At 45.8% G+C, this 23,579-nt stretch overlaps 1 protein-coding gene across 1 annotated transcript in view; it reads left to right on the forward strand.

Annotated features, from left to right (window-relative positions):
- The first annotated feature begins 228 nt into the window (after positions 1–228).
- Positions 229–23,579, forward strand: part of TAFA5 (TAFA chemokine like family member 5) — a 562,766-nt gene continuing 539,415 nt past the window's right edge. Inside the window, exon 1 of the mRNA XM_027854230.1 lies at positions 229–340. Coding sequence (XP_027710031.1) covers positions 229–340 — 112 coding nt within the window. The remainder of the gene's footprint in view (positions 341–23,579) is intronic.

Below are 23,579 nucleotides of genomic sequence, written 5' to 3' on the forward strand. Positions count from 1 at the left end.
GACGATGCGCCTCCAGACGTGACGGGGCCGCCGCCGCCGCCGCCGCCGCCGCCGGTGCCACCGCCCGTGCCAGCGCCCGAGCCGCCTCTGCCGCGGGAGGCCAGGCGTGAGGATGTGGCTCTCTGGGGTTACACGTGGAGACCGGCGATCGGGATCGGCCCCGGGGAGCGCCGGCTGGTGAGACGCGCAGCGCCCCCCACCCCCTTGTGCCCCGGAGAAGCGGCTTCAATGGCGCCATCCCCCAAGAGGAGCCGCCGGAAAGATGCCAACGCCTTGCCGAGCATGTCCTCAACTTTCTGGGCTTTCATGATCCTGGCGAGTCTGCTGATCGCCTACTGCAGTGAGTACCCGCTGTTCCCCTCTCCCGCCCCCACCTCTCACGGTCCCCCATCCTCCGTCCGTGCCCTAGCCGTGGCCCCCGGGCAGTGCCCCGGGCAAAGGAGGAGATGCGCTGTGGCATCCCCACCCCGATCCCCAAATAGCATCTCCACTAGCCCCAAATAGCTGGAGCCGCACAGTGGGGAGCCCAATAACCCCCCACAGGACAGCTCCTTCCTTCTCCTTCCCTTCTCTGCCCGACCGGGAAACTGGACCCAAAATGGCAGTGATCCTGGTGTTAAACCTCTTCGGAACGGGGAGCAGTTTATGCTGGCTAATCCTGGCTCTTAGGGCAGGAGGGGCGCATCCTTCCTAGCGAAAGGGAGCTACGATTTGGGGCTGGGAAGCTCACCTCCTGCTAAGTTCAGTGCTGGCCCCCGGAGCCTACTTCGGGAAAGAGGATCCTTGCCCATGGATACCCACTCAGCCCCACTTAGAGATGGGTCTCTTAGTGACCAGCCTTCCTACCTGCCTTTCCCTCTCCCCTTCTCCTCTGGATTTGGGGCAAAGGGGACAGACAGTCAAGCTGGAGTGACAGATGGCTTCCTTTCACTAAGGGTGATGTGAACTCGCTCTCCGACTAGGGGATCTCTGATTGGGAAGGAGCCCAGCATTGGGTTAGCCTAGGCTGGGTCACTCCGAAATCCATCCATCCCGTCCAGCTTCCCATAGATTTCTTGCTTGGTGTGGGATTCCTGCCCCCCCCCCCCGCCCCAATCCTAACTGCCCCGTCCTTTGATTGATGAATGTTCATCTCTCAAAGACGCCATCTCCACACTGACGTATCCCTAAGAAGTCCTGTCTGGTGCGGGGAGATGGGGCTTCTGGTTTCCAAATTGGAGACTATTTGGCTTTGGTTTGACTGGGGGAGTTGAGGGCTGATGTGTGGGGAGAGGAGAACAAGTCGTCTCTCAGGGCTGGCCTGTGCGACTTTGATTCTTGCCTGAAGCTTCGTGGATTTGGAGTAAGCAGAGGTTTCTGAGGGCAAGCCAGCAGACACAGCTGGGGGAGACGTGGAGTAAGCATCATTGAGGAGACATGGATGGAACATTGTTTGCTTAGCTTCTCTCCTTCAGGGCTTCCCCAATCTCCTCCCCCTCCAAAGGAAAAAAGCAACAGAGCTGGAAGCTACAGCGATAGTAAAATACATCCCAAGCTTCCTCTAGCTTCCAAGGACCTGGTAGCTTGAACATAGAGAAGTCGGGTGAGGAGTTAATCTGTACTTCTCTTCCCTCTTGGGTGGGGGGAGGCCGTGGTCAGTGCCACAGTCCTGCTGTCTGGGACATACATCGAAACCTCTCCTTCTCCTTCAGGGAGAAGAGGAAGGCTGAGGCATAACATGGGCAGGGGAATCGCCACGGGGGTTAGGTTGGAGGAGGAAGAAACATGGATTCTGTCTAGCTCTTTTTCTCGTTTCTGAAAGAGGCCAGCTCTGGCCCTCCCTCACCCCCATTTCCCATCTTCCCTGCCTGAGCAGATGCACCATCCTTCAGCAGCCTCTGAAATGAGGTTGCGGTAAGCAGAGAAGGAACCTGCTCCCCGACTTGGCTCCATTTCGGAGCCTTCGGCCAGCCTCGCAGCAGCCTGACTCCCTCCACCAGACTACGGTTGTTTGGAATATAGGCATCCTTGTTTCCTTTGCCGCTCGGAGTTCTCTGCCAAGGCCTCTGCTGTGTCAAGAATTGTGCAAATGAGGAGCATTTCAGGTGTCTGCAAGTTGACATAAATGATTGACTTCTGCAGAGAGCCCAGTGCCCTATGAAATTTACCAAAAAGCAAGGGAGAGGGTATTGTTTCTGGACTTGGGTCAGGGCAAGGGGTGGGGTGAGCAGGCAGCATGTATACATAGGCAGAGTTGCATTTCCCTCCATGTTCCTTTCTGCACATTCACATCTAGCTAGCCACAGGTTTCCTGGATAAGAACAGCAAGGCTCTGTGAGATTGCAGTGGGTTAACCAGGAAGGACTCCTGCAGTGTGTGTGGACTTGGCCATACCATTATTTGAGGTGACAGGGATGAATTCTTTCCAGTGCGTTGGAAAGTGAGAGCCTTCATCTTCCATTCTCTCATTACTTACGCTCTTTTGTGTCACATACATGGTCTGATTTCTGCCCCCGGAAAGTTGCCGCTCTCAAGGTGAGCCCCTGTTTCCGAAGCTCATTGCTATAAGCCATGGAACAGCTTTCTGATGTGTTCAAAAGAACAATCTCCTAATTGTTTTGTTAAGCAAATCTCACCCTGCCTCCTGTTACTCAAACACCCTGAATTTCCTTTCTGCTACCCAGGGCTCACTGCACACCAGCATCGTCTAAAATATGCAGTGTCAACTCACTCCAGCGTCTCTGCGCCTGGCTCCCTGACTTAATGACTGGAGGTGCCATCTCTAATGTTCGCCCGCATTAGTTTAGGAGCTCCTGAGTGCTAATGCTTTGGGAGCCTTGTGGGCATCAAGTCTGCTGCCAAGAAAGAAAGCAAGGTGATAGGGTTTGGGGTGGAGATGCAAGTGCCCAAGAGGAGCCCAGGGAGTCAGTCTCTGTTTTGTTCATCCATGACCTGGTGTTGACAAATGTCTTGAATGTGATGGGAGTGGGGAGCACAAGCGGAAGAAAAGAAAGAAAAAATTACGGCCAAGGAACATTCCTCCAAATCTGCTCCCTAAGGGAATTAAAACCCTGACCGATGCAAAGCTTTAGTTTACTTCACATTTTTGATCCGTTCCATGCTTAAATGATGACATTGACACAATTATATCGAACACAGACACATTCATCTTTCTCTCTCTCCTCTTTTTTCTCTTCCCTTTCTTTTCCTCTCTCCCTCACTTCTTCATCCCTCCCTCCCTCTTTCCCTATCTCTTTCTCTCTCTCTCTCTCTCCCCCCCATTTCCCCCTCCCCTCCTCCCTTTCCCACACACACACACACGTGTGCACACACAAACATATAGAATACAATTACAATGTATTAAGCAAAATGAAAACCCACCCTTTCTGCTCTGATCGTTTGTTTTCTGTTGGGAGTGTAGTCCCATGGGGGAATGGCTGACTTTCATAGCACCGACAAAACTGATAAAAATGCAGATGGAATGGTCCTCAGATTTCCCATTGGTGTCTCCAAAGTATCTGGTCTAAGGAAGGACATTTAACGTATTTGAGGGCAAGTTATTTTACTAAACAGTTAGAAATTGTATTCCCCAGCCTGCGTCTCACCTATAGACCTGCTTCCTTCTTATTCTAGTCTCAGGAACACTGATAAGCATGATGCAACAGCTCAGTTATTCTCCCTATTCAATTCTTGCCTGTGTGGAGAGAGCTTAAGGTTCTCTCTCTCTCCCTTGCCACTGAGACAGCGCTGACTCTGTTTGTGCCTGGCTTTGAATTTGGAAATCCGGGATTTGCTTGGCCTCTGTGAAAGAGTCTTCCTTTCTCAAATGTTTGGATTCATATTTAGGGAGATTGGCTCCACCCTATGGTTGGACAGAGACCTGCATCTCACCAATTAGATGTGTTGCCATAGAAACCAAGGCTTGTCTCTTTTCCCCCTATTACTGGGGGGGGGGGGAGGAAATTACATATGCAGTTAAATCAAAGGGGGAACGAGGGGTGCTTGCTTTCGTATGGGTATGCATCTTTTCAGCAGGTGCAGAGACCTGCCAACATCAAAAGTTCACACAGAGTCTCCTACCGTACTGTTCACTCTGGAGCTCTCAGGGGAGTTATTGTCCCAGAGCTAGGAGGTGGAGATGAGATTGAAACACTCATTTGTCATTTAGCCAGGAAATGTCTCTCAAAGTGCATTTAAGCCACCCAAATGCATAAGTCCATGCCACAACGAATCTGAAATGAAAAAGTATGTGGGGATATCAATTAAAAATACATGTACATTGGGGGATGCAGGAAGTAAAGAAGGCAGGCTGTTACAGTGGGGAGAAATCCATCCTGGGAGGCAGGAGATCACCCGGATTCTGGTCTCAGACCCGCCACCCCCTTGCTGTGTGACCTTGGGCAAGTTGTTCCCCTTCTCTGGGCTTCAACATCCTCTTTGACAAAATGAGAGATTTGGACTAAACTTCTTTAAGTTCTGACATTCTGCAGTTCTAATTGTTAAAATGCTCAAGATTCAATCTTGCATATTCCATTATATGTGCATAAATTCTTAGGTATTATGTATAGATCTATTTGTATATGTGTATATCATACATCCATATATACGTACACACATACACATATGGAGAAGGGACGGATCTAGACCCAGGATTTCATGCTACTGAAAACACCCACTGTAGGTATCTCCTTCACAGATGTAGACTGGCACCCAAGTTGTAACTGACAGCCTTAGAAAGTTACCGGACACAATTTACAGGTGGCCAGGGTCACTTGGAGTACCTGCACCCAGGTCTTTGTGATGCCAACGTTGCCTGTTTAGCCACCACCCTGTGTTGCCTCTCAATTCATATCAGGGAGAAGTCCAGAGACTATGGCAATAAACAGCTCTGCCATCTTGTAGGACAGGAGTTTTAGCCAAGTTTGGCGGTAGTTCTGAAGGTACACGGCCAAGGGCTTGTTCTGCTGAGGGTGATTTCTGGGGTGGCCACAGTTGAATGTCCTCACTCACTCCAGTTGTGCTAATGTCGTACTCAATTCTGCTGAGCTATGAAAATGACATGACAGTATCTGTTGTTGTCAGAAACAAATGGGAGGGAAGACAATAGTACTTTAAGCCATAAGCACAACCCCAGAGATGAAGCAGTTGATTTAGTGATGGTGTGTGCATGCTGTCTCTGGGGCATTTGTGTTTCCTTATGACTTGAAACAGACAATTGTTATTCAAAGGTCCATCAGACATTATATGCACTGCAAATGTGCAGAGCACCGGGAGACACATTCAGATTAGATGATATTGCCCTCAGTCTCATGGTGCTTCTGGTCCAATACGGAAATAATCAATTGATCAACATGTATTTATCTAGTTTCTACTATTTGCCAGGAAGTGTGGTAGGTCCTGAGAATACAGAGAGAAAAGCGAGCCAGGCCCTGCCCACAGGGAGTTTTCCTTCTCCTCGGATATACAGGCTGATTCAGATCCTCCTCACTCAGTTCTGGTCACCCTTCTTTGGTTGTGCTCCAACTTGTCAGGGCACAAGACAGTGAATTCACATTGGACGCACATTTCTTAAGTGCCTCTACTATGGGAAATACTGGGTTTGGGGCCAGGGAGACACTGTACTGAGATGAAGGATAATACCTGCCTCCTTAGAGTTTGAATTCAATAAGGGTATGTAACACAGACATCTGATGCTTCAAATTACATGAGATATACATCAGATGAAGCAGACACAGTATGTACTGGAGGAGGGCTGAGAGAAAGGCTTTTAGGAAGGTGGAGGACGAAGGGAGACATCATCCAATAACCACAAAAAGAAAGCGTAAGAATACCTCAATAATGCATGACACACACACACAAAAAAAGATACATTTGAAACCATCAGAGTCCTAAAGTTTGTGATAAGGATTGCTGGGTTGGCATGGGGGGGGGCAGTGTCAGATTATTCTATGAACACAGGATTTTGAAAGAGAAATCAAAATCTGAATTAAAATTTCACCAAATTTGATTGCTATCTGTTATCTTGAGAGGCTCCAAGATGTAAATAAGTGAGAAGAATCAGTCAACAAACATTTATTAAACCCTCACTATGGGGCACTGTGCTAATTACTGAGGATTCAGTCATCCAAAGGACTCAGAAGCGTTGGGGTCAGTTCTGGGCTCTGCCTTGGGGCAAGTACCCTCAGATTCCTCATCTCTTTCATACTGGGGACAATCATAACCATCCTCCCGACCTCACAGGGCTCTTATTAGAGTAAAATGAGAAAATGCGTATGAACTAGTTTGAGGCTATGAAATACAATGTGCAAATAGGATTTGTCACTGCTCTCTTAAAGGCAGTTATCTGGTTCAATAGCAAATTTAAGGCCACACACTAAATCATGGGGGGGGCCTTGCTAACCTTTTATTGAAAGCACTGCCCAAGAGCAGGCATTTCCAATGCTGTGTTTTTTTAAAATCTTGGTTGTTTACTTCATATTTGGGAGAGATTAAAAGATGCCTTATTGCTGCTCAGATTGTATTTGTGGTCTCCTTGATTGAATAAAATTGAAAGTACAGGAAATGCTATAAAGCAGGGCTATTCAGAAGTTCGTCTCTCATATTGCTTTCTTTCTTCTCGAATTTAATTTTCTATTTATAAGAATAGAAATCTACCTGCCAAACTTCCAGCACTGACAGGATTGGCTCTTTCCCTTTCCCTTAAATCAAGGCTTCTTAATCTTTTCTTGGGTTTTACAGATCTGCCTTAAATTCCTCCTCTCCATCTACCCCCTCCCTATTCCCCAGCAGCCAGTAAAAGAATTTTAAAAATCTGCTGAGGGATCTGCATTATCCAAATGGACATCAGAGGGTCTTTGGCATTATACAGAGGTGATTTTCCCCAGAAAGAGGACCTTTCTTGCAGAAGAACTACTTGGAGTCATTGAATCCTAGGAGTGGGAGGAATAGACTGCATACCAAACACCTCAAAGTCAGGGACTATGTTTGAATTTTCTTTTTACCTCTCCCATCTACTAGTCTACAGCTCTTCATGTATACTAGGCACTTGACAAATAGATGGAGAGATTAAATGGACAAACCTTAGCAGTTCTTTAAGAGAATCTCAATTCAATTCAGCATACATTAAGTGTCTTCTGTGTCCAAGGCATTATGCTTAGCAGCCAAAGGTCCTAAAGCCAATAAATTCTTCCCTCCAGTGTTTTAAGGTCTATTGGGGCAAAGAAGCAGGCACACAGATAAGCATCTACCAATTATGCTGAAGAGAGGAAGAGGGTTAACAAATGGAGGGATCTGATCAGGAAGGGCTTCTTGTGGGAGGTGGCACTGACCGAATGCCTTATGGTAGTGAGTACTTTATCTTTAGAGGTATTCGAGCAGAGGCAAAGTGACTATTTTTTTTTTTTTTTTGGAGAGGACATAGAAGATTTATTTTTGGTCAGGGGCTGGACTAGATCGTCCCAGATGTCTGGACGGCTCCAGGAGCCTTCCATTCTATGTTTTTTCTCTCCTCTCCCAATGAGTGTGCCCCAACTACCTCTTGTTACCAGGACCCAAGAGGGTAAGAGGTGTTCATCCTTTTGGCTCTTTCTGTCAACTTCCCATTAGAGGGCACCCTAAATGGCATTTGCTGGCATCTCAACCCCTGTCAAGGAAGAAACGAAGCAGAACAGGCCTAGTGTTGGCACCAAGGCCATGAGATCAACTGATTCAGCATCTTTTTCACCCTCTTGTAAATACATGCTTGGGAGAACTCTGACGGGGAAAACAATTATCAAGTACATTTGGACATTTTAAAATAATTTATTTTAAATTACCTTAGGATCTGAAGAAGAGGAAAGAAAACACATGGACTTGGAGTGTGTAGTGATTAAGGAAAGAGCTTATGCATGTCAGATTCTCTTCTGGGGCGCCACGATGGAGGTGAATCTGGCCTTATGCGTCTGGATAAACTTGAGATGAGAGTTCACTCATGGACTGAGTGTCTGCTGACCAAAGCCCAGTCTGGATGGAAAGGGGAAGAAGGTTGGGCCACCAGAGGGCTGGCCCTACAGGGGGAGCAGGGACAATGGGTCCAAGGCTCCTAAGATTAGAGCTAGAAAGACCTCCCAGGGGACAATCTAGCCTCACCCCCTCATTTTACAGGTAAAGGAAACTGAGTCCCAGAGAAGGGTAGTAGAAAGTGGGTGCATCAAGATTGGAACTCAGGGTTTTCTTAGCTCCAAATCTAGCCCTCCTCTCTCTGCCCCACAATATTGCATGTGGCTGTCTCTGAAAGCATTCGTTGTTGTGCAGTCATTTCAGTCATGTATGACTCTTCGTGACCCTATTTTTTTTTTTGTTTTTTGTTTTTGTTTGTTTTGGAAAAGATACTGGAGTAGTTTGCCATTTTTTTTCTCCAGCTCATTTTACAGATGAGGAAATTGAGGCAAACAGTGTTAAATGACTTGCCCGGGGTCAGACAACTAGCGAGTGTCTGAGGTCAAATTTGAGCTCCTTAAGAGAAGTCTTCCTGACTCCAGGACCAGCACTGTATGCACTTTGGCACCGTCTACCTGCCCCTCTGAAAGTACAGAGGGATTCTAATCAACATCATATTTTTTTTGGTTTGTTTTTTGTTTTTATTTAGTTTTTGTTCATTTATTTATTTACTTTTTAATCAGTGTCATTTGAAGTTTTACTCACATAGTAAAAACCATAGGATTGGAAGAGCTCAAGAACCAATGAACTTCAAAGATCACATGTTCTACCCCCCTCATTTTACACATTAGAAAACCAAGGCCCAACAAGGGTCACAGTTAGTGACAGAGAGAGAACTTTTCCTGTAGGCCACTGAACTCTGAAGCTCTGTGTGACCTCTCCTATCTCCATGAAGGCATGGATCCTTGACATGTTTCAGGGTAGAGTGAATTGACAAATACTTGGTAAAATATGAGAGTAAACTAGACCCACAAAGCTTGTATCCCTTAATTCAGGTGTATTGCTGATTGATATCTGCTCCCTGCTGAAAAGGAATTGGGTTGTTCGAGCCATTTTGTAACCAGGTCAAGGGAAGGGTGGTGAACTTGTGGAAACTTCCATTCCTTGATGTTTTTCCCTACATTTTAGCCTCAGGGTTGAAACGTGTAATCCATGGGCAGGTGTCAGGTTCTTGCCAAGTTTGACAGCATATATCAATTTTTTCTGTTGGGCAAAAACTCGATTTGTCCAAGGAAAGAGGGATGAAGAAGAAAGCTAATCCTGTAACTATGAAAATCTCTATGCTCTGGGACTAAGTTCCTGTTTGTTAATTTGACTCTCTTTCCTGACTCACAATAGTGATGAAATACATACATCAACTTTCCTGGCATAAAGTATTTTCAGGTGACTTTTATGGGCATCATTATGGAGAAATGTTATGATAATGGGACACTAGAAAATGAAAGAAAACAAAGCATTAAACCCCCCATTTCCTTATAGAGCAGCACAGCTGCACCTTGTTTAAGAGGGTTCAGTCTGGAATGGAAATGCAATACCCAAGAATTAATGACCTCCACAAAATGCCACCTGCTTGTCGCCCCCCTTCCTTGCCCTGAGATGTCATTGAAGATCCATTAGGTGAGTGGCCCCCAGGGCTGTGAGGTGGAGTCTGCAGGGGGAGATGGGGGATTGTGATGCATCCTGTGACCTGCTGCTCTTGGAAGGCCCCTGATTATCAAGTGGCCCACAGAGTGATCTGATGCATTCATCCTATTCAACACGCCTGTCGTAAGTGCCTCCTGTCTTCCAGGTCCTGAGCTAAACACTAGAGGCAATTCAGAGTGAAAGACATGGTTCCTGCCCTCCAGGATTTTACAGGATAATAGGAGTATATAGATAGAAGAGACTGAGATGTCATCCTAGGCTGGGAGATAATAATTAGGTGTCATATGGTCTCTGCTCCAAGCCCATAAAATGTAACACTGAAAGGCACCTGAGAACAGGGGATGTGAGGACTGGGAGGGAGCTTAGAACAGGGAATGTCAGAGCTGGGAAGAAGGCTTAGAAATGAGAATGGAAGAACTGGGAGGGGCTTGAGAACAGGGCACTTGATAAATAATTGCTTATAATTGATCAGTTTTGACTCCAGAACCTGCCCAATCTGCTTGTGTGGAGCTTCCCAGCTCAGCTCGGGTGTCCTCTGCTTGGGACGCCCTTCCTGCCATCCTCCCCCATTTGAAGTGACTTTGTTGGCATTCTCTCCATTGTGCATTGATTCAAACATGCTCCATCTCAGCAGGAGAATGTAAGCTGTCGGAGGGCAGCTCTCCAGCCTTGCACATAGTGATCCATCTGTCAATCAGCAGGTATTTATTAAGTACATCCTAGGTGTCAGCCTCCTTCAAGGATCTTACAGCCTTTGGGGGAGACATCATGTGCAGAGACAGCACAGATACAAGGTAACTAGGGATGGGGGGCAAGGAAAGGCCTCCCATGGGAGGTGGTCACTGATTAAATCCCATAGTGGGCACCTAATAAATTGGTGCTTGCTTCCTTGCTGAATGGATGGATGGATGGATGGATGGATGGATGGATGGATGACTGCAGTGGTCTGGATGTGTCCAGCTACCTTCCCAGTGTCCCAGTATGGGCTTTATCTCTGCAAGCAGCATCCATCCTGGAGACTTCCATCTAGGCCATAGGAGAGCAGATGAACATGGCAGCTTTCCAGAGGAGGGGGTGGGGCCCCCAACAGGCTTGTCCCTGGTTGCCTGGAGCATAGCTTAATGAGAGGGGCTAGAAGAGCACAGAAACCACAAAGGGAGTTTGGGGTCACCCTAGGCAGGCTGGACTTTAAAATATTTCTCCTGTTTACTAGTCTTGGAAACCCCCCAGTATCCATGATGAGAACTTCTTTTTGATAGAAAAACATCAATATTTTCAGAGGACCTGCCCTAGTGCTTCTCAAAGGCTGAGCTGTGAGTTACCCCTGGAGGCGCCATGACTTGGGGGAAGTTTGCTCTTACCATGGCTGGTGCAGGCACCAATTTTCTGACCCTCTGCACAACCGAGAATCAAGCTTTGCCTCTGTGATGAGAAAAAATGGTTTTATAGCCACAGGCCTATTCAGTATACAGACTCAGTGCCAGGGCATGGGGTGTACCAGTGCCAAGAATTTATTAAGTTCTTACAATGTGCTAGGCACTGGACTGAGATGAACAAAGATTAAATAAATCATATCGCTTGTAAATAATAAACATTTATTAAGCATCTGCTAGGTGCCAGGCACTGTGCTAAGTGCTGAGGATACAAAGAAGGGCAAAAGACAGTTCCTGTCCTCCCAGAGCTCATGGTTTATGGGGGACAACTCACAAATAACTGTATACAAGCAAGATATATATGGAATTATTTGAGAATAACCCACAAAGGGAAAGCACTAGAATTAAGGGATATTGGGAAAGGCTACTGATAGAAGGTAGGATTTTAGCCAGGTCTTAAAGGAAGCCAGAAAAGAAATTGTTTTTGTTTTATATAACATGGGATTGCATCTACTTATGCTGTATATACTTATATTGTATCTACTTATACACACTATCTCCCCCAAGGGAATGTAAGCTCCTTGAGGACAGGAATTGTTTCACTCCTGTCTTCGTATCCCAGACACAGTCCTTGGCACATATCAGTCAAATAACAAGTGTCTATTAAACACCTCTTGTGTTATGAGTCAGGTATTGGGCATACAGAGGACAAACTGAAATAGTTCCTACCCTCCAGGAGCTTACATTCTGTTGCGGGGCACGCATGCACACATGTTAATGTGTAAAAGTAAAACTGTGTAAAAGTAATAGAAGGTAATTTGGCATTAAGCCACTAATTGGGGGAGGGAGGGTCATGAAAGGTCTCAAGACTTAGATGTGCTGTTTAAATCTGGCACATGGGATTGTGGGAACATGGAAAGAGAGCTTAAGGGACCTCACAAGCTTCCAGTCCCATCTGCCCATTTGACAGATGAAGAAACTGGGCCCCAGGGAGGTTCAAAGTCTTGACACAAATCACACAGATGCTAAACGTGAAGGGCAGGATCTGACTCCACGTTCTGTGACTCCAAATCTATTCTACCACATAGTAGGTACTAAAGCAGTAGACCTTCAGGGGTGACTTTGAGATGTCTATTTTCCTTCCCCGATGGCTGAGGAATACCCCTCAGGTTCATTAAAGGGTGTTTTCAGTCAGTGAGGGCCTGGCTCACTCTTGCTGGATGTGACCAAAGCTTTCCTGGAATTTTTATCATAGTCTCTATCATGATACTGTAGACCAGGGGTGATTTCTTCTGTAAAATTTGGATTCAGTCAGAAGGCCGCACTTAAAGATCTAGAAGGCCACATGTGTCCTCAAGGCCACAGATTCCCCACCTGTGCGGTAGACAATAAGCTCATGGTGGGCAGGGTCTGTTTCCTTACTGTTTTTGTATCCTTGGCACTGGAACTTAGTAGGGATGCAATAAATGTCAGTTTAATTCAATCAAACTGATTTGGCCTCATAATGAGAAAGAAAAAAATAAAATTAGTCAGCAGCCACCCCCAATAACATAGGTGGCTCCATGTCCCCCAGATTATCAGCCCAGCTCAGATACCTGAACAGCCATGTGGTCATTGTTTTCTTTCCTCCACACCAGCTCATGTGTCCAAGGATTCCCCAAGGCAGGAATAGACTGCAAAATTTCTTTTATCTCCAAGTAGGCAAGTGGAACTCTTGAAATCCCCAGACTTCAGGAAGACGGGCTCCCAGTCAGAAACGTCCTATGCAGCAGAGAGGGTTTCCAGCCTTTTCAAGCAGCCTGGAGTTGGACAAGCCTTTGTAGCATTTGTTGGGAAGCCCTTGGAGTCTGGGGTCCCTGATTGTGTCCACCTGTACCACTCCACTGGAAGCAGTTGGCTCTTCCCTTGGGCTACTAAATTCCATGAGATGTCCAGACTGGAGGCATAGTAGGACCGGCTGCCATGGACCCTGTCCCACATTGGCCCACTCCGCACTCAAGCAGAAGATTTCCTTGGCAACATCACTATGATTCAGTCACACAAAGTGCAGTGCTAAAGTTTACCACACATTTCCTCACAACAACCCTGTGCAGTGGCTGCTACATACTTTGGGGGCAAAGAAGACTGGCTGCATAGTCAGAGGACCTGAGTTCAGTCCCACCTTTGATGCTTGCCACCTGTGGGACCTTGGGCAAGTCATTTATAGGATCACAGATTAAGACCTGAAGGAAACCTTAGACACTATTGAACCCAACCCCCTAAATCTGCAAGCTAGTAAACTAAAGCAAACAGAGGTGAAATGACTTGCCCAGGGTTCCACAGCTAGGAAGTGTCTGAGGCAGGATTTGAACCCAGATCTCAGTGATCCCAAGTCCACTGTTCTGTTAACTTCCCTGAGTCTCAGTTAAGAAACTGAAACTGTTAAATGGGAGGAGTGGACAAGATGGCCCAAGAGATCACTTTCAGCTCTTGATCTAGGACCCTATATCCTCGTTTTATAGCTAAAGAGACTAAAGTGACTTCAGCTTAGCAAAATTCATTCAGGACCTACATTGTGCATGGTGCTGTGGCCAGAGGAAGCCAGAATTGCGCGGTCCCTGCCCTCAGGGAGCTTACAGATCTATCTGACCAGCCAGGATGGAAAGTGAGCTCTCCCAGTTCCCAGCCATCATTCTTCCCTCTGTACCAGTGGAAGAAGCGATGTGGAAAAGACACTATTAACCAAATTAATGGCAACCCAGTGCTTATGAATACATCTCAAAGCATTTTCAGCACCTTTACTCATTCATTCTCAATAGATCTCTGCAAGATAGGCAGGTTAGTACCATTTTCAAACTTCATACTTGAGAAACCAAGGCTCACATTCGTGCAGTGGCTTCTGGGAATCATACTGCAAGTTAATGATAGGGTCTGGACTTGAAGCCCAGGTTGAGCATTTTTGGGATTTTCTGTGTGAATCTCCTTGATTGGACAGCATGTGTCTACTTCTGACCAAGGACAGCTCCTTTAGAAACCTGCACCGTGCTTGCCACAAGGCACCACCTGGGCCCCTCTCCCCACTCCTAGAGATTTCTATGTTGGCCTTCTGTGATGTCAGGATGGACAGCATTCCCAGCAGACCAGAGGGCAGGGCTACCTTCCTGGTGCTTGTTCTCAGTATTTGCAGACTTTTGTTTCATCGTACTCACTGGAGGATTTGGATTTTGTCCCTCCAAGGCATCTGCATGCATTACTCAAAGTTATTATTGTCTTCCTTTTAGCATAACTCTATTCTGTTCCTACAGAAGCAGCTTATAAAACCTGTTGGCAGGGCTGGTGCACTAACTCCAGGCATCTTGATGCTTTGGGCACCGCATTGACACTGAGAATTATTTTCCATAAGGAGTTAAAAAGAAAAGAAAGGGGAAAAAAAGACTCAGGATATTCGTGTGATAGTTTAAAAGGAAAGAGAGGGAGAGAGAGAGAGAGAGAGAGAGAGAGAGAGAGAGAGAGAGAGAGAGAATGAGAGAATGAGAATGAAGAGAGGGGGAAAGAAGAGAGGAAGAGAGAGAATGAGAAACAGAAAGAGAGAGTGGGGGGAGGGAGAAGGAGGGAGGGAAAGAGAGAAGTGAGATATAGTTATAGATATATAAACACATATCACACACATACATGCATATTTACATTTTAAATTGTGCAATCATACTAATATATTGTACCAATGGTGGCAGCCTGTATGAGTCGGATGCTGGTCCTGAACCAATCTTAATGACTCCATGGCCAGCTCTTTTTCTCCCCTACCACTTTCTGCCTCTATTCTGTGTGTATGTAGAAAGTATTACATATATTATACATATGTGTATATGTAATTATGCATATTTATATTGCTTCGATTTTCTTGTTTTGTCACTGATGGAATGTTCAACAACCCTGAAGGCAGGGACCATTTTCTGTTTGTCTCTGGAGCCCCAGTGCCTAGCCCAGTGCTGTTTTGTATGTAATAACATTGTTGATTGAGCAATCAATTCACGATGCCTTCATTCCTGGCTTCCCAGTCTGGGCCCCAGAGCACACCGCTTTCCTGCTTCTCTGAGGAATAGCACTCCTCATTCACATTACAAAATCTCATGGTCCCTCAGATGAGGGTAGCTGTAGTAGAGAATGTGGTGATTAAGAAAATACATAATAACAAAACCTTCTATGAATTCAGTAACACTTTTCAATAAGCTTATATTTTATTTCACACGGTGACATCTACAAACATTGGGAAAAGAGTAATGTCTACAAGGCACATAATTTATTCAGTCTACAGAAAGTAGGTTTGATTATTCTACTGACTCACGCTGCATTTTTTGTTGACATTAAAGAAAGATAAAAATAATAAAGCCTGATTCACATATGGATTTGAAGACCCCTTCTTACAATAACTCTAGCTCTCAAAGGTAGAGAACTGCTTGTGTGAACCATTTCAAGACACTCTTCTCTTGTCCATACACTGGACCTGCTGACTTGCTGACAGGTACCACCACCATCCGCCATCTCTGTTAAACCTTGAAAAAGAGGAGATCATGATAACTACTGCTTACTCTGTGAACCCCCTTCCAAGTCCATCACTCAACTGCAGATGTCCTCGCCAAGGCCATGGGGTCACCTGTCTTTGAAGTAGCCCTTCCATCCAATCACCTCCTTTCAACTGACAGCCACTAACCTCCTTCTAATCCTTACTGCTTCTGACCTTGCACTCACCTCCTGACTCTTCTCCCTCTAATGTTGAGAAAGTCCCTCACTTCCTTCCTCTATCTGTCCTTCACACAATTGTTAAGGAATTTTCCTTAAGGTACAACTACAATCATGTAACTAAGACCTGACTGTGGCTCCCTATTGCCTATGTGATAGAAAGAAAATACCTGTACTGGCATTGAAGGCGTGTTACAATCAGACTCCGTCCCACCTTTCTAGTCTTTTGGCATGTGTCTTTTGTTCCAAGTAAACTGGATGACTGCTGCTTGTCCGTCTTGATGGGCTAGTTCCCATCTCTGTCTTTGCACTAGTTCTCCCCATTGGGTGGAATCCAATGTCTCCTCATGTAGGCTGGTTCTGATCCTTCTCTCTCTTCGAGCTCTGGTTCATGTTGCCACCTCATGCAGGAAGCCTTCCCTGAACCTGCTCTTCAGGAAAGCTCTTTCTCCCTCCTCAGGTTTTCTTCTGCCACTTTCTATCTCTTCACTGGCCCTCTGGCCATCTTCCATTGACCTGTGACCCTGCCACTTTTCCTTCTGCTGTTGTCTCACCCTGGTCTTGAGCACAACACTAGGTGTGTAGTCTACCATTTATTTCTTTCATTGAGTTACATTAAACAACTTGCCCAAGCTCACAAGTTTAGCGAGAGGCAGAAGGAATCCCACAACCGTGTCTCAACCGGACAATCATGTCCAAATACTCATTTGTGTTTTGTAGAAAGGTCCTCTTTGCTGTCTTGGGAGATAGATCCACATTCCTGCGGGTGTTGGAGAAGACTTCCTCATCTCACCCTAGCTGTCCTCCTCTGGATTTGCTTTCCTAAAATGTGACCCTGAGAAATGATCCTTTAAAAAAGCAAAACTAATAAATGCCCATTACATGCCCTAACCTGAGTGCTGCGGTCAGAGGGAGGGGGAGGCAGAGAGTTTGGCTGAGACAGGGGCCCTGCATTCGGGGAGGGACGAACCAGACACTAACACAGACACTGTCACATGCTAGGGAACCCAGCTTGGCATAGGAGCAGTAGACAAAAGTCTTTCAGAGAAACTGCCTGCCAAAGCCAACTTTTATTTCTCTTTTCTGAAATCCCTCTAAGTTGCTCCTGCCTTGGTCTCAGGACTCCCTTTGAACCCAGCATACTAGATATTGCAGCTAGGTGGCACAGTGGATCTAGCGCTGCAACTGAGTCTGGAAGATCTGAGTTCAAATCCAGCCTCAGACACTTACTAGCTATGTGACCCTGGGCAAGTCACTTAGCCTTGCTTGACTCAGTTTCCTCATCTTTAAAATGAGCTGAAGAAGGAAATGGTGAATGACTCCAGTATCTCCTCCAAGAAAACCTCAAATGGGGCCACAAAGACTCTACAACAACACCACCAGCTATTGCCTTTGAGACAGTGGTGACCCCGGGAGCTGGTGGCTGTGCAGCTAAAGGCCCATGTCCTGCCAGGATTTTGCAGCCTTGCTCATGCCATATTGGTTCAACTTTGAATGTTGAGACCTTTCTCACTAAATCCCATGATCTGTACTAACTAGGCACTGACTCCTCCTCCCCACTGTAGGAGGAACTTGGTCTTTGTGTCCTCATAATTGGGATAAAGCTCAGATTCTCTGCCGACATTCAAGGCCCTCCATAATTAGGCACCACACTACTACCTAGGTTTATCACTTATTCCTGCTCCCCAGCGTATGTTACAAGCCAGGAAAAATAGACTACTGGCTATTTCCTGATCTCCTCCTCAATTCACCTTCTTCCAGGTCTTTGCTTGTACAAGTCCCCAGGCCTAGAATGCCTCTCCTTCCTCTCTTCTTTACTTGTGGGATTCCTATCTATTCTCTAAAGCTCAAGTCAGATGCCACTTCCTCCTGGAAGCCCTCCTAAATCCCCCTATCACTTTCTGTGCTGCTTCTCTTATAACATTGCATCATTTGGCAGCCCGTCATATCCCTACCCTGTTCTTGGAGCTCTGGGGGGGGGGCAGTGCCATTTGGAAGCTTTATCCCCTAGCACTGAACACATGTTCAGTATACAGCAAGTACTTAATACATGTTTGAATGACCAATTATTTTACGTCCAACATAGAAAATGGACTCAGCAACCTGGACTAGAGAAGATGGGGAAATATACCCTCGCAGGGTAGGGAGGGTGTGTGCACCAACTTGGGGATTTTCTCAATTTCAGAAGTAGAAACAACAAAAAGAGGACGGAGCTGCATCCCCCATCTTGCTTGCTTGCTGATTTCTCCGTGTTTCATGGCATAACGATATTGCCAATGGTGATAAAGCCATGTCGAGGTAATCAAGCTTTCTGTCTTCTCTGGCTGCTGATCATGGGACTGATCCCCTCTTCCCATTTTCCTGACTCCTTTTTCAATTATCTCCCACTTTGCAATGAGGAGGGAGAATCCCTGCACCCTATCTCCAGTGTTTCTCATGCTCTCTGCCCAGTGATATTTTACCTGCTGGGTTTTTTTTCTAAGTTTATGTCTTAGTTGCCTGCTGTCTACCAGTTTAATCCACACATTCTTCAAAGCCTAGATCAGAACCACTTCCTTCAGGAAGCCTTCCCTGGAGGACAAGCAATTTCTCTGAAAGAAAGACTTTTCTGTGCACTGCTCCTATGCTGAGCTGTGTTACCTTATATGTTACAGCATCTGTGTTAGTGTCTGATTCCTCACTCCCTGAATGCAGGGCCCCTGTCTCAACCAAACTCTTTGCCTCCCCTCCCTCTGACTCCAACACTCAAGTTAGGGCATGTGATGGGCATTTATTGCTTTTGCTTTTTAAAGGATCATTTCTAGGGCTTACATTTTAGGAGAGCTAATCCAGAGGAGAACAGCCAGGATGAGATGAAGACTGATGAGTATGACATATAACAGTAAAAATAATAGGATCATAGTAATTTGGCATATGAGGTAGACATTATTATTATCCTCATTGAAAGATGAGGAAACTGAGTCTGAGAGAAGTTAAGTGATTTGCCCAGGGTCACATTAGAATCAAACATTTAAGGCAGGATTAAAAAGAACTCAAGTTTTTCTAACTCCAAATCCAGAATTCCATCCATTACTCCATCTAACTGGTCATCTTTGAAAAAGTTGTGAGAATTGGGGCTGGCTAGACTGGAAGAGGGAAGACTTAGGCACATGTGATGATTGGCTTCTGAGAGGTCCTGGGGAAGAGGGTTTAGATCTGGCTCAGTCTCCCTGGGAGTGGGGGGATGGCTAAGAGGGAGCAGATTTGGGTCCATATTTAAAAGACATTCATAACAATGAGAGCTGTCCAAAAAGAAGGGGCTACCTCCTGAGGGAATGGGCGCTTTCTTCCTGCATGTCTTCACCTGGATGCTTGGTGTCCACTTATCAGAAGTGTCCAGTTCTTAAAGAAGAATCACCACTAAGACCTTGAGCAAATCACTTCTTCATTCTAGGCCTCAATGTTCTAAAGATGAGAAGGTTGAGTTATTTGCCCTCTGTGGTCCCTCCAGCTCTAAGATTCTGAGAGTCAGAGAAATGGGTTTAGATTCCTGCCTCTGCCTCTTACTCAGAGATCATGATAAATCATGACAACTCTGTGAGCCTTTATTTCTGCATCTGTCAAATGGGAATCATAATGGCCCACAGGGCTGTTGGCAAAATCCCCTGGGTTATTGGTTTTGAATTTGCCTCCTGGCCTGTAAAGTGTGGTGTGCTTGGTGAGAGATTATTGTTGAACTAATGTGTCTCTTTAGGGCTTCAGGCATTCAAGAAGCAAACCTGTTTTTTTATCCCTATTTTTTACATATATAATTTAAACAACAGACTTGAAGAGCCATTTAGCCGAGAGGGTTGTCCTGTGTCTGCTCGAATGGTTTTAAATATGTGGAAATGATCGTGAAGGAATGTGGCAGGTCCTGAAATGGGGAGGCAGCAGGAGCCCCAGCCAGCTGGGCTTTGTCGGCCTCAGGGACGATGGATTTGTTGTGATAGGAGGGGGCTGTGGAACGTGCCGCTCAGATGGCACAAGCATGGTGATTAGCATTAAAGCAAAACAAGTTAGGCCCCTGGAAGTTTGTTATTGTACCCAGATAACACAGTGGCTGGTTTGGAAAATCGATCTTGTCAAAACACTCCTTGTCGCTTCTAAGAGATTATTCACTCTTCCCATAAACGCCTCCCTCTTTGGGCTGTGACTCATGCAAGCATCTTGGTTGGAACATTTTTGATGATATGTCCTACCCCATTAGCACTCAGAGACTCTGGCCTTGGTCTTGCCTGTTTCCTGGGACACAGAAACTAACCATTGGCCAATGGGAGGAGGCTGAAAGAGAGATCCAAAGTAGGGCCAGTTTTCACTATTGTGTGAGAGGCTGGTTACTCTACTTGGCAGGTAGCAGCCTAAGGTCTAAGATCTGACCCTGATGCTTCCTCACTGTGTTACTACAGGTATGCCTTTTGCATTCTTGGAGCCTCAGTTTCCTATGAAGCAAAATAGACATAATTCCAGTCCTGTCTTGCTCACAAGACTGATGTGAAGATATTTGGACTGCTCAATAGCAAAATGTTCCTGATACTGGAAAGATTATGGGGAATGGGAATGAGACTATGTGACTAGAGAAGGGCAACTGTCCCACTTGTCAAAGTAAAAGGGAAGAGAATAGATTCTGCAGGTTCTAGGCCAAGTTCTGGGAAGCTTCTAGACAGTATTATTAAACAGATGGTCACTGGACATTTAGAAAAGGAAGCAACCATCACCAAGAGCCTGCCTGGCTTCATCTAGTGTTTCCTATGAATTTAAATTCTCTACACCTAGAATGGTCTACCTAGAGAAGGAGGGAGTTTCTTCTCATTGGAATTTTAAAGTAGAAGGTAGGTGGCCATTGATTGGGAACCAATTTATGATTTATCAAGAGCCTGCCATGTATTAAGCACTGCCCTAAATTCTGGGAATATAAACACAAATGAAGAGTTGCTCCCCTCAAGGAGCTGCCATTCGGATGGCAGGGCTGAGAAGCAGGGCACATTTTCACAGGTAAATGAATAAAAGATTGATTTTTTAAAAAATGAAAACAGAATGATTATGAGAGACGCTAGCCACTTGGAGAAATGAGCCAACTCCTGAAAGAGATGATAAAGGAGAATCGTTTAACTAGAGAGGAAGGAAACCTAGACAAAATCATGGAAATGGGAAACGGAAAACTGAGCATAGGGAAGAGTCAATAGAACTCTGTTTTTGACTGGAATTACAAGGAAGAGAAAGCAGAGGAATGTCCAGTTAGCTTGGAATGATAGGCTGGGGTAGCTTGTGAAGGGGTTTAAACACCCAACAGAAAGGTTCTTTTTTTATCCTAGAGCAGGAATTCTTAGTCTGGAGTCTGGGACTTTGTTGTTTTCATATTCATTAATTGTATTTCCATAAAATTGGTTTCCTTTATAATCCTGTGTATTTTATTTTATGCATTCTAAAACATGATTCTGAGAAGGGGACCACAGACTCCCGCTGCCTTCCTGCCAAAGGGGTCCAGGGCACACAAAAACATGAAGAACAGGGAAGTGACTCAGTTGGACCTGTATTACAGCAATATCAATTCAGGAGCTGAGTGAGGCATGGATTGGAGAGGGAAGAGACCATTCCAATAGTCCAGGTGAGAGGTGATGAGTGCCTGGATTTCCCGGATATATGTGAGTAAGGAGGAAGAGCTGGAGGTCAGATACATCAAGAAGGTAGAATTGGTAAGCCAAGCCTGGGGTGAGGGGTGGGCTTAGAGAGAGGAGGTGACAATGACACCAGTGTTATGATCCTGAGTGACCTGAAGTGCCATGGACAATGCCTGGCATGCAGTAGGCACTGTAGATAGATGGTAGTGCCCTGGATAGAAATGAGGGAGTCAGGAGGAGGTTCGGATGGACCCTTATTCCACAATAGGTTGGATGAGATGACCTCGGAGGGACGTTCTAATGGTAAATTTTGTGATTATGAAAACTTGGGCTGGGACAGACGGTTTGTATGATCAGCTCGATGTCTCTCAAGAAAATTCCATTGATTTCAACTCTGCACTTAGCACATTATTTTTGCTGCTGTTTTATTTGTATATGGAGGTATCTGTCTTTTGCCAGATCCAAGGCTCTTTGAGGTCCATAAGCATAGCTGTAACTCCTACCCCCATCCCCCAAGTGCAGAATACAGGGCTTGGAGCTGTCAAGGGGCTCACACAGTGTTTGCTAGATGGAGAGGAAGACAGAGAAGGACCCAAGTCCTGCCCTCTTGTGATTCACAAGCAGAGCTTCCACTGGCCTGACTTTGGAACATCCAGTCAACTCAGGATGAGAAAGGTCACCCGTTGAAGTAATCAATAAGAAAATAAATCCAACCAGTCATTTGGTGCCATGAATGAGTGGTGTCCTGACTCAATTTTTTCCCTTTTCAGCTGTTTCCTTGGCTTCCCCCTACACAGCCAGAGACAATTGAATCAGTATTGATCCAGTACAGGAAGGAAGTCAGTTAGGATATAAGTAATACACACCATTGGAGAGTTTGGGCCCGACAGTATTTGCTTGCGTACCTGGAGGAAAAAAATAATATGCCTTTACCTCCTTTGAAAAAGAAGTCTATTCAGCTTTTCTCAAAGCCTGGGAGTAAAGCCAGTGTGGCACAGTGGGCTGAGAAGCCATCTTGGAGTCAGGAAGACCCGGATGAGAGTCCTGCCTCTGCCACAAATGGGTGGTGTGACCCTGGACAAGTCATTTATCCTTTCAAAATCTTTGAGTTGAGGAGCAAGCACCAATCTCTTTAGTAAAGGGAGTTTCCTGACTGCAACTTCCTTGTACCAATAAAATCACAGGTCCAGCCAGTTCAGTGGAAAGGATTTTGGACTTGGAGTCAGGAGACACTTGAGTTCAAAACCTGCTTCTGATTCTGTCTGTCTGACCGAGGGAAATATATTTAACTCTTCTGAGTTTCAGTGTCATCTACCAGGTGGGGCCCCAAATCCCTGCCTGCACCCCCTCTTGGGCTGCTGTAAGGGTTGGGTAAGACAAGCCCTGGAAATCACTCTGCAAACAGGCCACTGGGGTTTGTTGTTACTGTTCTCATTAGCATTAGGGTTCAATGGGTGGGTCCCATCCCACCCATTCCACCATCCTCTCCCAAGGGCTCTGATTCCCTATGCCCAGAATGGTGACCCGAGGGTGTCTCTCAAGTGGCCGAACCACATTGGATCCCTTATCTGAGAGCTGACGTGGGGTCAGTACCTCATACTTCCTAATCCAAACAAACAGGATGTGCCCACGCAGTACTTCCACAACATCCCTATGAAGAGTCGTGCAGATTTCCTCAGGTCATGCTGTCTCTTCCTTGGAATAGAAAGAGACTGAGGCCCAAAACCTGAAAAACTTACCCCAGTAGTAAGTAGAGCCTATTCCTGGGCTGGTGGGTGCTGGGTTAGCTGAGCTCACGGTTACTTTTCATGTCGGTGATTCTGTGGCATAGCCAGGTGAAATAGCTTAAAATAACCTTTTGACTTGCCCGTGTTGGGCCCTTGAGAAAGCCACTACACATGCATGGGCCTTAGTTTCCTATATTGTAAAATATGAGGATGCAATGAAGTCCTCTCTACGTCCAATTCCAGTCCTAACTCGTACGATCTTCAGTCCCCAGTGAATGGTCATCCACTAGGATGAAAGTATAACACAATAGTCTAGCAAAGACAGAGATTAATGTGGACTGGAATAATTGAGAGGAGCAGTCATAGAGGAGAGTTTGAACTGACCTCAGTGGGATTTAGATACGTAGAGGAGGTGAGCAGGGCATTCCCAGGCAAGGGGAGACAGCATGAACCAAGGTGTCGAAATGAGAATGAGCCTGGTGTCGGAAAAGGGAAAGGTTGTCTAAGCTCTGAAAGAAAGTTCA

The sequence above is a fragment of the Vombatus ursinus genome, unplaced genomic scaffold, assembly GCF_900497805.2.
Source record: "Vombatus ursinus unplaced genomic scaffold, bare-nosed wombat genome assembly UNPS02010394.1, whole genome shotgun sequence".
NCBI classification, from domain to species: domain Eukaryota; kingdom Metazoa; phylum Chordata; class Mammalia; order Diprotodontia; family Vombatidae; genus Vombatus; species Vombatus ursinus.